Genomic DNA, 12,718 nt, shown 5'->3' on the forward strand with positions numbered 1-12,718 from the left:
ATGGGGGTCGATACCCGCAGACCAATTCTTCCAGCTCCCACAGAATCCCTTGTCGATACCAACCCAGGCGATAGCACGACGGGCACAGATCTGGCAACTGACATTTCTCGCCGCACAGACAAGACGTCGTACTCGATCCCGGACGACGGTAGCCCCATTACTGTCTCCACCCGGCGCCATCGGGACCGGGACGACAACCAGTCTCGCTCTAATCGGGATTCTCAGACCTCCCTTCTCATCGAATATTTTGAAGGTGGGAAAGGCCCCGGAGGTGTAGTTTCTAGACCCAGTGTGCGCGTTCGAGTGACACCCTCCGGCTCAAAAAGATCCAAAAATAAGGATCGCATCCAAATCGCGGAAGCGGGCCACAGTCGCAAGCCCTCTTTTACCCACCGCATCTCTCTCTCATCGCCATCGTCCAAACAAAAACAGGTCGCCGATTCGGGCGTTGATGAAAGTGACAGCAACTCGGCTGAGGAGGGTGAACAACCCGTCGAGATTGAATTTATGAATCGTGACCGAGGTAGTGAACTGTCCACCTTCTCGCGCGATACCCGATCCATGATGGTGCCATCTTCCGATATCTCTTCCATGCCTGCGGACAGTATGCTCGATACGTCATCTGCTGGCCCCCACAGGAAACGCAGTCAAAGTAATGAGCGGGCTGCAAGTAGGGAGGGTCAAGATCTCTTGAAGACACCTGCCCGCCGACGGAGTCGCAGTCTGAGCAAGGAGCGTATTGCCCATCGAGTTGCTGAAAAACTCAGTGGCTCTCCACAGGAGACTTTAAGTGGTAGGCACAAGAGCAGGAGCAAGCACAGAAGCGCTGCGAAGGACTACTTGGAGGCTGAGCCCAAGTCTTCCCGGCGCAAACGCCATGAATCTGGAGACGAGGATCATAATATTACCAGCCCCGAATCTAGCCTTCTGAGCTCGGCTGTCTCTTCTAATGTTCGCTCTAATGTTTCAAAGACTTCTATCAATAATCCAAAGCTTCTGGAGACCGTCGAAGATGCTATTCGACGTTTGATCCTACCCGAGCTCAAGGAGCTTAAGAAGGATCAAAAGGTCATGACCAACACAACCAAGTTTGACAGGGACATGACGACATCCTATTCCTCGACTAGTTCTCGAGATGAGTTAGGTCGGCGTTTGTCAAAGCACTCTAGCGCTCCGGACGTGATGAAACCTCAGCCTCGTGTTGTATTGAACAAAGATAGCAAAGACGAGGGTATTGTTCTTTCCGGCGAGCCTGCTCAGCAAAATAAGGAACGCAAGTCAAGCAAAAGCAGTGAAATATCCGATGCTGCCTGGGTTAAATGGGGTCGGCCAGATCTTTCCGAGCAGGACAAGATCCGCAGACAAAAGAGCAAAGGCCTTCGCGATGCGCACGCCGCCGGTCGTGTGGGCTCGGCTCTTACTGCCGCCTCGCTGAAAAAGCATGACTCTCAATCTAGTCTTGGCCAGACAGAAAAATCGGAAAGAAGAGGTAGTGGCTCACGCAAGAGTGCGGACAACTACAATGAGACCGAACTCGTTTTCCAAAGGCACAACGTGGCTCCAATGCCCATGCGCAGCGAAATTGATTCAGAATTGACAAGAGCTTCGTTGATCTCGGAACGCACCGAGAGTCCAACCCCCCGCAAGAGGCTATCGCAAGCTGAGATCTCGCGTGGCTCACCAAGACAAGTTGTTTCCCCAACATCACGAACGCCTACCCGTACACCTCAGGACTCTCGAAATGATCTTGGAATGCGCCATGGCAACCAGTCACACCATAACCTCTCAATGCACAGTACTTCCGATCATGATTTGCATCAGAAGAGCCAATCTCCTGGAGCAGCTGGTGGTGACTGGGCTATTGCCGCTGCCGCCGCTGCCAACCTTCTCGACGCTGCCCATCCAGAACGAGCGTCGCCCGAAAAGCAATACGAGGCAGGTCGCGCATTAAGCCCTATTCAAAGCGTGGCCAGCGACCACACCGAGACACGTGCTCCACAATATCAAAATCGACAGGTTGCCGACGTCCAAAGGGAGCCAGAGCCTCGCCTGTCAATTGAATCCTTATCCTCTGCTCCGAGCACGAACCTCGCTCGGTCTACGCGGCAAGATGGTCCCAGCCCCAGCAGTCAAGTCCGGGCTTTTGACGGCGAGGAAGGCACAGAGCTCGGATACGAGCAATCGCGCCGTGCTTCTGGAGAGGATGACTACTATGGCCCTGACGAAGAGTCAAGACTGTCCTTCGAGGAGAATGATGATAGTGATGTTGATTTCATGGACAAGGTGAAAGAGGGTCACAATGTAGCCACGGGTGTTGCTGCAAACCCCCAATTCGTTCATCCAGTCGCTGTTGAGTCGGCTGTCGCCACTCTGATAGATGGATCCATTCTCGAGTCTCAAACATCCGGAAACCGCTCCCAGGTTGAGTTCGCTGAGCGCGCAGCGAGCCGAAGCCCTGAAAAGCGTGGAAGCCCCCTCAAGCAACGTCAGGATGCCTCTAGTCCCGATGAAACCTCCTTCCCTCGACGAATCGGTGCTTCATCTCCACCTCAAAGCGTCACCCAGTCTATCGATGACTTTGATGAAGCTGGTGTTGCGACAGGAATGGCGGCAGGAATAGCTGCAGGTGCAGCTGCTAGAGCCATGCACAGTCCAGGTGCCGATGAGGAGCCCAGTCAAGAGAGCGAGTCTGAGATCAACACCAACCCTTCCATCATTCAGGGCCCTGCCAAAAGCGCTCAAGATCACTGGGGTTACGCATCGAGGTCCCCGGCGGATCAAGCACCCTACTATGAGCAGGGCGCAAAGAATCTTGACCAAGATCAGCAGCGCAGTCTGGACGCTGAGTACTATGAGACAGCCCGGAATATCTTTGGAGGCGATGACTTCGTTGTTGACCAGCAGGCCGGCCAACTGTTTGGTACTCCTCCCGGAGCCAAGGATGAAGGCTACGGGTCTGCTGCCAATCCCATGTCTCCAAGTATCGGTACACCCAAGCAGGGAGCCCGAGGTCTTGAAGGCGGTTTTGGGAGTCCCGTTGATGAAGACCCGTTCTCCAGTGGCCACCAGCGACATTTTAGTGGTTATTCCCACGGCGTGGGCTCGCCGCTTTACGACAGCGCCACCGGTCGAGGCATTGAAAGAATTCAGTCCAAAGACATCGTTGCTCTCATGGATCATCTTACCGTTCGTGATGCCCAACGAAATGCCCGAGATACCGAGATTCTTGTCACTCTGGTTCGAAGCGCCGCCGAGATGCGTACCTCTTTTGAACAGATGAAGAAATTCATTGCCGAGCAGGATGAGTTGATTATGGATTCGAGCGACAAACAACACGAGCGAACACACAGGGCTCTCGGTGGTCCTCGCCCTCTGCCTCCTAGTGGCTCTCGGAATCGTCAATTGAATAACATCGATAACGACGAGATGCAAGCCAAAAGAGCAAACATCTTCAAGCGTGCTCTGAAGGGTCTGAGTGGGAAGTCAGGCAATGATCTGACCAAGATCGAAGACATGCTCGAGCACCTCCTTGAGGAGGTTGAAATGTTGCGCGCTGGTCAGGATGGTGTTCCTTCTCGAAGAGCAAGCATGGATCCAACTGGTTACGAAAATGGCCAGAATGGTGCTGCTATGGGCGGCCGCCCTTCCTACATGGGCAGCCCTCGACAAACTGGTGCAGACCCCCGTGTCAGCACTGTACCCGAAGAAGATGAGGAAGATGAGGATCTTGAGATTGATGAGAATGATGCCTATATGACTGCTCACCTCCCTGTCAAGCCGCCCGCTCGCCATGAGAGGGCTGGCTCTCTGCCTCTCAACACTCCGCCCCGAAAGCCAGTGGCAACTGGGACCAGAAGCACCGAGACAACGCCCAAAGCCTCAGATAAGACTCGCAAGCACAAGTCAAGCAGCTCATCGATCTTCCCTAAGATCTCGCGCTGGTCCAAGTCCACCGCTACATCTATGGGTGACAATATTCGCAACAGTATCCAGCCTGGCCGTAAAGAACGACCATACTCCGAGGCTTCTCGTTCTGGATCCGACCTAGCTGCAGACACCTATAAGTCTGGCAATTACTACGATCCCGAAGGAGATGACCGTATCAGATCTACATATACCCTGGATGAGGTCGATCAACAAGAGAACCGCCCTCCATCGCCTCTAGTGCCCTCACAGGTTTCAGAAGCACCCAAGTACCGTGCCCACCGTGGCAGTCTTGATCTGCAACACCCTCAGCCTCGACAGGGCCCGACTGGCCGCTACCAGAATCAGCTTGAGACACAAGCACAGACGTATGCTACACCTGAATCCCCGTCTTCAGACCACTGGGGCTCGAATTCCAGTCTACCAGCTGTCAACCCTAATCAACAACGCTTCAGCAATGGTAGCCGTCTGTCCCCTATTTCGGATGCGGGATACTCAGACGCGAGCTCCCGCAACCCCGGTCCCCCTCGACCACCAAAGGTCAAAGACGACGGCCCACTCATCCCCGAGCGACCTCCTAAGGTCCCGGAAGACGACGAGCAGCAGTCTTACAGTGACCGCATCGTCTCAAGGGTATGTTTTTATCCCCCCTCCCCGTTTCAATACAGTCGGAATCAATCATGCTAACTCCACCCAGGGCTCTGCAATCCGCTCCCCTCCCACCCGCAAACCAACGGGTCCTCGTCCCCTCACATCCGGCGGCAACTACAGCCCCAGCAACATTAAGCGCACTCAATACCGAGGCAGTCCGATGCAGATCGATTATGATGATAACTATTAAGACCAGCATTGTGATACCCCGGGAATGTATTTCTTTTCTTAGCGAGTTATGCCCTTTTATGCTTTTTCCCCCTTTTCCACTCTTCTCTTCCTTGACTTACTATTATTTGTACGTGACGAGTCGGCGTATTACGCCTATAACGACAGAAACGATTATTTGGTTGCGTTGGCATTTTGTTTTCTGTTCTTCCCTTTTTTTTACAACTTTTCTTTCCTTTCTTCCGATCTATGAGCAATCTGCATTACAGGGCAAACTTTTTCTCTTTCTGGGTATGAATTCGGATGTTAATAATTTGAAGTATAAAGAGTTGGGAAGGTCATGTAATTGGTCGATTTCCATGGATCGTTTTCCAGGCTCGTATTTATTTATTTTTTTTTTTCTCTGGCAATTTTGTTCATTTCAACCAGAAGTTCTGGTCAGACATTTTATTTTCTGACACCATGGGTATGGACTGGAGTAGCTCTATCGGGAGTATTCTCGTTAATCTAAATGATCAAACAATCAAACACGCCTCTCCAGAGGCGTGTTTTAAGGGCTTAACATTCATATCTTTATCTGTTATTTTAAAGTTGAAATGTGTATTCTATTTTCAGTAGTATGATTTCTGAACTTCCTATCATACAACCTTGTACAAGTTAAAAGGCAGCGCACGATGCTAGCCTGAGCTACAAAATATCGGCAATTCATGGATCTACTGCGATAATTGCTTGCTTCTCTTATAGCCGAGTCTTGGTCATAAACCTGAGCTAGTACTATTATTTAAACACCTTGAAAACTCATTTACTTCTTGACTAGGATTTTATTAACGAACGGATGCTGGATATATCCCAGCAAGACACAGATAAGAGTCATGGGGGAGTTAAACATAAAACACAACTGAGGTAACCAAACGCCAGTATTTGCGCACAGAAAGACAATAAACCGCAAGGGAGAACAAAAGAAAAGGAGCATCATGCAGACAGGAGTGACACTGATTGGCTTTTGACACCATCAATGACGAAGCCCACCAATATACACTTTAAACCCCAATGTACTTGGGAGTAAGCATTTTTCCTTCTAATAATCCGAAAAAGGTCGCGCGCTAGTTGTCCCTCGTTCTCGAAATGCGTATTCGGCTGTCGCCAAAGAACTATATTCCACGCCATCACTGACAGGGAATTGTCCTGGATAGCTCTCTGTGGAATGAGATTTGGCTGCGCGAGAAGCTCCCAGGGACAGGGAACTATCATTCGTGTAATGAGAAGAGGCATCATGGGGTGCTTTCCCGGTATCGACCTCACCAGGCCCATCAAATGAGCTGGCAGGAGATTTCTCCATTGGTACTATCGGCTTAGGCAAGTCTGTGACAGGTGCAGTGGGTTGAGAGGTATCATAGCCTGAATCTGCGCGTGGTGAAATCTCCATGATATGTACTGTCAACTCTTCTTCTTCGTGTTCTTCTTCCTGAGTCACGGTTGTAGTCACTCGTTCTCTGTTTCCAGCTGCTGTCCCGGTTTCAGTAAAAGTGTCGGGTCCCAGTCCAGGTCCAGGTCCAGGTTGCACTGGCTGATTCGCATGATGTTTTTGATCCTTTTCAAACATTGAGGATAACTTGGGGCGGGTAGATGTAGAGGTTTTCTTCGCTGTCCCATAGATGGAAGTACCGGAGTCATTCGCCTTTGTAAAACGCTCTGTATGCGTCGAACGCATCGTTTCAGTTTGGATTTCTTTCTGATTCGATGATGGTTGGCCATGGACACTCGGGGGCTTGGGGTAACACTGGGGCATCTTAGGAGGAACTGTAGGCACCGAGGCGTTTGTGACTACACGTGGAGAGGTCTCTGTGAGAGGGATCGACCTCTGGAAGGCGAGTAGAGAGCGCCGGCCAATGGCATCGTCGTTGATAATGGTCGGGGCCGGGGAACGATATTGCGAAGTTGGAACGATATCCAGGATGATATCGATAACAAATGTCTCCGCACGCTCGATGGTCTGCCTGAAAGGTGGAAAGTCTAGGTTCGAGCTCCAAAAGGGTCGGGCGATGAATGATATGGCATAGATGAGTTGCAGGTAGAAGAGGGCGAGAGTGAGAGATAACGTTTTCCATAGAGAGATGGGAAGATTGGCATGTGTGTGACAAACATGTCGAGTGATGGCGGACATTTTGACTGCCAAGTTGTACCACTTGAATAATAAAGAGAGGGAGGATTGAGGGTGCCATGTTTTTTTTTTTATTCTTTTTTTTTTTTTTTTGGGGGGGGAGGTTGAGGAGGTGAAGGAGAGGAAGTGGGAGGAGGAAGGAACAGCCCGGACTGTACCCATTTTGCTGGGCCATACCTCTGGCCCAGTATAACTAAGAGTGGTAGTATAGACACTTTTACTATGAATAGTAGTAATATATGGAATATATCTGGATATCTCAAGCTTTGATATTGAAGTATGTATATACATTTTAATCTCCAAGATTTACTTCAGTCAGTCATCGACGGCTGCTGCTGGACAGTATTGATCTACTACAATAGTGTAGAATCTATGGACACTGAATTGAATGTATTCATAAGCATATGAATATTCTTTCTATACAAACCATTCTGCTCTAAATACTAAACAATTCAAGTAAGTTCATTTTGGTTGATCTGATGTGAAGTATGACAGATCCGGAATCGGCGCTAATCCATCGAGGCCCCCGCCGTGCCAGACTTGCCTTGCCGTAAAAGGGACAGACCGCAGCGTCAACTTCAACTTCAACTCCGACAAATCTTATTGGGTTCCCGTTTCTGCCTCAAACTTGAATAATTCCCATGACCACTCGTGTCTCCTTGAGGTCTGCGCAATCATTCATCATGTCGACGGCGAGAACAGATTGCCATTATCTCCGTCCCCGGCGTTTCGCGCCTCTGGACACCACTCGGAAATCGGATGCGCCGATGCTGAAGGGGATTGTGTTTGATGTGGATGGGACTCTGTGGTAAGTCAATTCTTTATATCAGAAAGCGAGCCCATCATTTTCATTATCGTGAAGTCCTTGTCCGGGTCCGCAGGGCCTTGGCTATACCAAATTGTTGCTTGCATTTACACTGCTTGGATGCTCTCATGGCATGCAATCCCGGGGACAACTAGAGATCCCTCGGGAAACTCGAACTCACACTCTTGACCTTATCCAAACCGTTACTGATCGATATTTAGTCTTCCACAACATCAGATGTTCATTGAGATGAGGTGAGTTTAACACTCGTGGCTTCACTCTACCCAGAATCTTGAAAGTAGAGAAACGACACCCCGGGTCAGAATGACTCGGATATCACCGTTAAAAAAGGGCTTCAAACTTCATATGAAGAGTCTATATCTGATACCGAGCTCTAAAATCTAGAGAGGCTCTCGGAATCGACCGTTCTGTAGATATCCTCCACCATATCCGCGAGCTTGAAAGTCCAGAAGAACGAGCCGCAGCCGTCTCCAAAGTCCAAGATGTTGAACGACGTGCGATGCTCGACCAACAACCACAACCTGGCCTCGCGCGCTTAATGGATTATATTAAATCGCGCGGACTACGACGAGCCCTTTGCACCCGAAACTTTGAGTAACACATCCATATTATCCTCAACTCACTTTATAGTTCAAGTTCACTAATGCAATGCAAAGAGCTCCCGTCCGGTATCTCATTCAGAATCACCTTTCGCGCCATGTCTTCCTACCTATAATCACCAGAGATACTCCGAATTTACTACCTAAGCCTGATCCTGCGGGTATTTTGCATATTGCTGGGGAATGGGGACTGCCAAATCGCGCAGAGAATCTTATTATGGTACGTCTGAACTTAGCCATGGGTGCTTTGTCTGTTCTCATACTTTGACAAATGATTAACTGGTCATAGGTTGGCGATAGCCTTGACGATATGACGGCTGGCCATATGGCTGGTGCGGCAACGGTGTTGCTTGTGAATGAGCGGAATGGTCATCTCCGTGAGCATGCTCATACGGATCTTTGTATCGAGCGTCTGGATGATTTAATTGATATCCTCGAGCAAGGTTTTGAAGGGCATCGAGGCGAAGATCAACTTAGAGAATAGAGAAGATCTAGCTTCATGCGAAGGTTGCTCAAATCTTCTGACAATTTAGAATAGAATAGTTCGAGGTACTCATATCAAGATATTTACTAGCAGTAGATTTCTTTTTCAACTCTTCACTCGAGTAATGAAAAGGAAGTCAAGGTACGGCATCGAGATGGGAAATGTACAGTGTATGGTATTCGTAAAGATGCTCATGATACACGGCCAGCGTGGTCGATCTACCGTCCTCTACCTCGCTTTCCACCACGTCCGCCGCCACGACCTCGATTTCCTCCTCCTCCTCCTCCGCCCCCTCTCGGAGGCGGCGGGGGACCGCGGCGTGGTAGAGGAGATATCGTTCGCTTGGGAGGGGGTTTCCCCCGTGGTTGATCAGATCCGAGTCCACCCCCGAATCGAATTGCCCCACGACCTCTTCCACGAGATAGTGGTGGCTTCTTACCACCACGCGGCATATCGTCGCTGCTATCTGAGGAGAAAGATTTACCACCATTTCCACCTCCGCCGCCTCGCCGACCTCCCCTGTTTGGTCCCTTAGGAGGGCGATTGGGTGGCGGACCAGCCTTTGCTGCTGGCCCCATTTTTCGAGGGATGGGACCAGCACTGAGATTGATTATCGTTGTAGGGTCGATGTCCTTGAGTGAGAAGGTCGATGATGAATAGGAAGGGTATATGACTGAAGGGCAGTCGCCAATCAGATGTTGACCGCTTGCACAACGGGCACACGACATGCCGACCTCACAAGATGCGTCGACGATTTCCCGTGTGGGGAATGCGCAGCGTTGATCGCATTGGGTTTCAAGATGAGGTTTGCCGCATAAATCGCAAGGGACCTCGGAAGCAGGGCACTTCAAAGCTGACGAACACTGCTCTTCTTGATGGCCTCTCTCCCGGCACCGTAAACATCGCCGCCATGTGGGACAAAGCGAACTTGAATGTTTATTCCACGCACCACAGTTCTCACACTACGTTAAATTAGTATACAGAGAAACATATACGCACTGATTGAGGGGAGTTATGCGACTTACTTCTTTTGTTGGGCACACTTCAGCCATGTGGCCCTGGCGCAGACATTCAACGCAACCGATTGGCAATTGAAGATCCAGTGTATGAATTTCAAGATCCCAATACAGGAACTTGGCTTGTTTCTCCAGATCTGATTTTGACAAGTCCACCAGAGTGACGGGAGCGGTTGGATACCTTCGACTGAATATTTGGAACGCCTCTTCTTTTGATTCTGCCAATGAAGATTTCGGATCCAGGAGGGAGTCTGACCTCTTTCTATTAGAGATACCATGTGTATCACCGTTGGTATTGCCATTTGCAAGGCCCGAGTCCAACTCTAGAACCTCTGGGTCGTAGTCATCGGCCGCCTGTTCATGCTTTGTCCCAATGTTGAGCATGATTGAATCATCGGCCTCAGAGTCTAATGATTCTGAATCGTCAGAATCACTCGGAGAATCCATTTCGCCTTCTTCAGAAGAGCTATCTTCGTTCTCCGGGGCCTCATCCTTCTTTGCGACGTCGCTGCCCGCGGAGGAAGCAGAATCACTGCGACTGCGCCAATATTTCTCATTTACCGCGTCAAATTGCGCGGATGTCGCGTTCGATTGGGCTAATTGGGGGCTTGTTTGAGGCTTGGACTGAGACTGAGACTGAGGCTTGCGTTTTCCCAACGTCGTGCGCACGGCATTCTTCGTCCCTCGGTTCCAACTAACGGCGGGTGCTGTACTGCCTGCATGGGGGTTCACGGTCGTGGGGTTAGAATCACTGTCTGATTCCGAGTCTGAGCCTGAACCAGAACTTGAAGTATCATCAGGGTCGACCTCAAGAGGTTTTTCGCTGAAAGATCCCCCGCGTGGAACAAAATCCTCCACGGCGAGATCAGCGGCGGGTTGATTCCGCCGTTGTTTCTTCGTGGGACGAGAGTCGCTGTCGTGTGCATTGCGGGAGGCGGCCTTTTTTCCGGTTCGAGGCGCGCCAACAGTAGCCGTACGTGAGTCGGCCTCGTCCCCAGAGTCAGGCATCTTTCTTTTTGGCGCGAAGGTTATAGCGGGAGGGGATGATGTGGACGGAGTCTAGTTTGAAGAGTCGAGATTCACGGCAAAATTTTACGGCGGGCGGAGGAGACCACAACCGCAGGGAAGTTGGCTGTAAATTTGCGAATTCAAATAAGATCAGTAAAATAGATTGTTAATCAATTAGATGTAGAGTATGCTATTTCCGTAATTACTACTATGGCTATAGTTAGTAGTACTAGTAAAAGAAATTGATTATAGACGGCCAAGGGGTACATATTAATAGCACATAATACCTATGTTTAGATAGAGTCTCAGTCTTAGCATCCATCTTACTCCCAGTAGCTCCTCCATAGTACTGCTTCTATTACCCCCAGGCTATGATTGAATATATATAAATTATCTGTAAAGATTGACACATAGAAGTCATCAATCCCATATAATTACATTATTTAATAGAGTAGAATAAAGGGGCACAATGGCGTTCGCCAATTTTTAAAGAACAAAATCGGCTTTTGCCTGGTGGCGCGCACGTGCTTCACGCCAAATCTTCAACTTTGCACCTTTTTGCCTCTTCACCCTTTTTGCCTTTCTTGATATTTCCTTATATCCCCCTGCTTCCCCTAATCTTCTTTTCTATAATATTAATCCGCGTGGCCTTTTTTTTCTTTTGGGGGGTTATCCGAGAAAAAAAACAACATAAATAAAGGAGAAACAGCCGAGAACCAGACTGCCCCCGTGACTCCCCTCCCCGAGACCCCCGATCCGCCCGACTCCACGCGGTCACTTCATCCCCACGCTCCTTTTCCCCCGATCAAACCCAACCGTCGACCAGATCACTCCAGTCAAGCTGGCGTCTGATACTTCCAAATCCTCCCTATTGGTCTCGCGTACCATATCATTTGCTCCGGAAATGGACGGGCCACAGCGACTGTCACCCAATACCCAGAAGCAGGGCCGTCGGCGACGTTCCAGCAGTCTCATCTACCAGGAACCTCCCGAGTCCATCGAACATACTAGCGACCAAGCTGCGTTACCGAACCTCAATGCCAACTGGGTGAATGCGAAGGGTAAGTGGGAACTATCCTCTCTACCTGCCTCTCCGCCAAATCTCTTCTCTATCAACTGCGGACACCGTGGACAAAGAAAATGGAAGCAATTCAAAGACTGACGCGAAAGCTATTTTTCTGAACAGGAGCGTGGACTATCCACTTCGTCTGCATTGCTGCTCTCAAAATTTTCTACGATATCATCCCGGGCGTGTCACAGGAAACCTCATGGACTCTGACCAACATCAGCTATATGTTTGGCTCGTTCCTCATGTTCCATTGGGTGCGGGGCATTCCGTTCGAGTTCAATGCCGGTGCCTACGACAACCTCAATATGTGGGAGCAAATCGACAATGGTGATCAATACACGCCAACCAAGAAGTTCTTGCTCTGTGTTCCCATCGTACTTTTCCTTATCAGCACCCACTACACCCACTACGACTTGACCTATTTCACCATCAATTGCCTAGCCACTCTGGCAGTGGTCATTCCAAAGCTGCCTTTTGTGAGTATCCATCATATTTTACCATGGGTCGTTCTCGCGCTAATCATGTTTACCAGTCACATCGCATGCGAATAGGTCTCTTTTCCGATTTACCCGACGAGTCATAGTCTCTTGCCTTTTCTTTTCTACTTTCCTTTCCTTTACTTTCCCTTGTTGCTACATTGGCGTCTACCGGACCTTCGAGCTAGCTTCTTCTTTCCTTTCCACCTCTTATCGCCTTACTACCAGGCTCTTGCATTGCGTTGTTGAATTTACGGGGTCCTGATCCTTTGTTGGCCATCGTAACCTTGTTCCTCTTTCTTCTCTCTTCTCCTGGCAAATACGGTCACCTGGACT

General features: G+C 49.7%; 5 protein-coding genes across 5 annotated transcripts; 3 read left to right on the forward strand and 2 right to left on the reverse strand.

Moving 5' to 3' along the window:
- On the forward strand, positions 1–4,765 carry N7469_007995 (uncharacterized protein; the record flags this gene model as incomplete). Its single annotated transcript, XM_056646913.1, has 2 exons — positions 1–4,557; positions 4,622–4,765. 2 exons carry the CDS (start codon positions 1–3, stop codon positions 4,763–4,765), a joined length of 4,701 nt encoding a protein of 1,566 aa, XP_056498464.1.
- Positions 4,766–5,821: 1,056 nt separating this feature from the next.
- N7469_007996 (uncharacterized protein) lies at positions 5,822–6,907 on the reverse strand (the record flags this gene model as incomplete). The annotated part of the gene is made up of 1 exon (XM_056646914.1): positions 5,822–6,907. The coding sequence occupies one exon, from the start codon at positions 6,905–6,907 to the stop codon at positions 5,822–5,824; it is 1,086 nt and encodes a 361-aa protein (XP_056498465.1).
- A 638-nt stretch (positions 6,908–7,545) lies between these two features.
- On the forward strand, positions 7,546–8,813 carry N7469_007997 (putative haloacid dehalogenase-like hydrolase; the record flags this gene model as incomplete). Its single annotated transcript, XM_056646915.1, has 4 exons — positions 7,546–7,709; positions 8,115–8,324; positions 8,387–8,549; positions 8,619–8,813. The coding sequence occupies 4 exons, from the start codon at positions 7,546–7,548 to the stop codon at positions 8,811–8,813; spliced, it is 732 nt and encodes a 243-aa protein (XP_056498466.1).
- A 218-nt stretch (positions 8,814–9,031) lies between these two features.
- On the reverse strand, positions 9,032–10,837 carry N7469_007998 (zinc knuckle domain protein; the record flags this gene model as incomplete). The annotated part of the gene is made up of 2 exons (XM_056646916.1): positions 9,032–9,775; positions 9,839–10,837. The coding sequence occupies 2 exons, from the start codon at positions 10,835–10,837 to the stop codon at positions 9,032–9,034; spliced, it is 1,743 nt and encodes a 580-aa protein (XP_056498467.1).
- Positions 10,838–11,694: 857 nt separating this feature from the next.
- Positions 11,695–12,489, forward strand: N7469_007999 (ORMDL family protein; the record flags this gene model as incomplete). Its single annotated transcript, XM_056646917.1, has 3 exons — positions 11,695–11,898; positions 12,024–12,382; positions 12,439–12,489. The coding sequence occupies exons 1-3, from the start codon at positions 11,742–11,744 to the stop codon at positions 12,487–12,489; spliced, it is 567 nt and encodes a 188-aa protein (XP_056498468.1). The 5' UTR covers positions 11,695–11,741.
- Between the last annotated feature and the right edge of the window lie 229 nt (positions 12,490–12,718).

Source organism: Penicillium citrinum (assembly GCF_028827155.1).
Source record: "Penicillium citrinum strain IBT 23319 chromosome Unknown utg000007l:1.0-2040159.0:1.0-2041076.0, whole genome shotgun sequence".
Lineage (NCBI taxonomy): Eukaryota > Fungi > Ascomycota > Eurotiomycetes > Eurotiales > Aspergillaceae > Penicillium > Penicillium citrinum.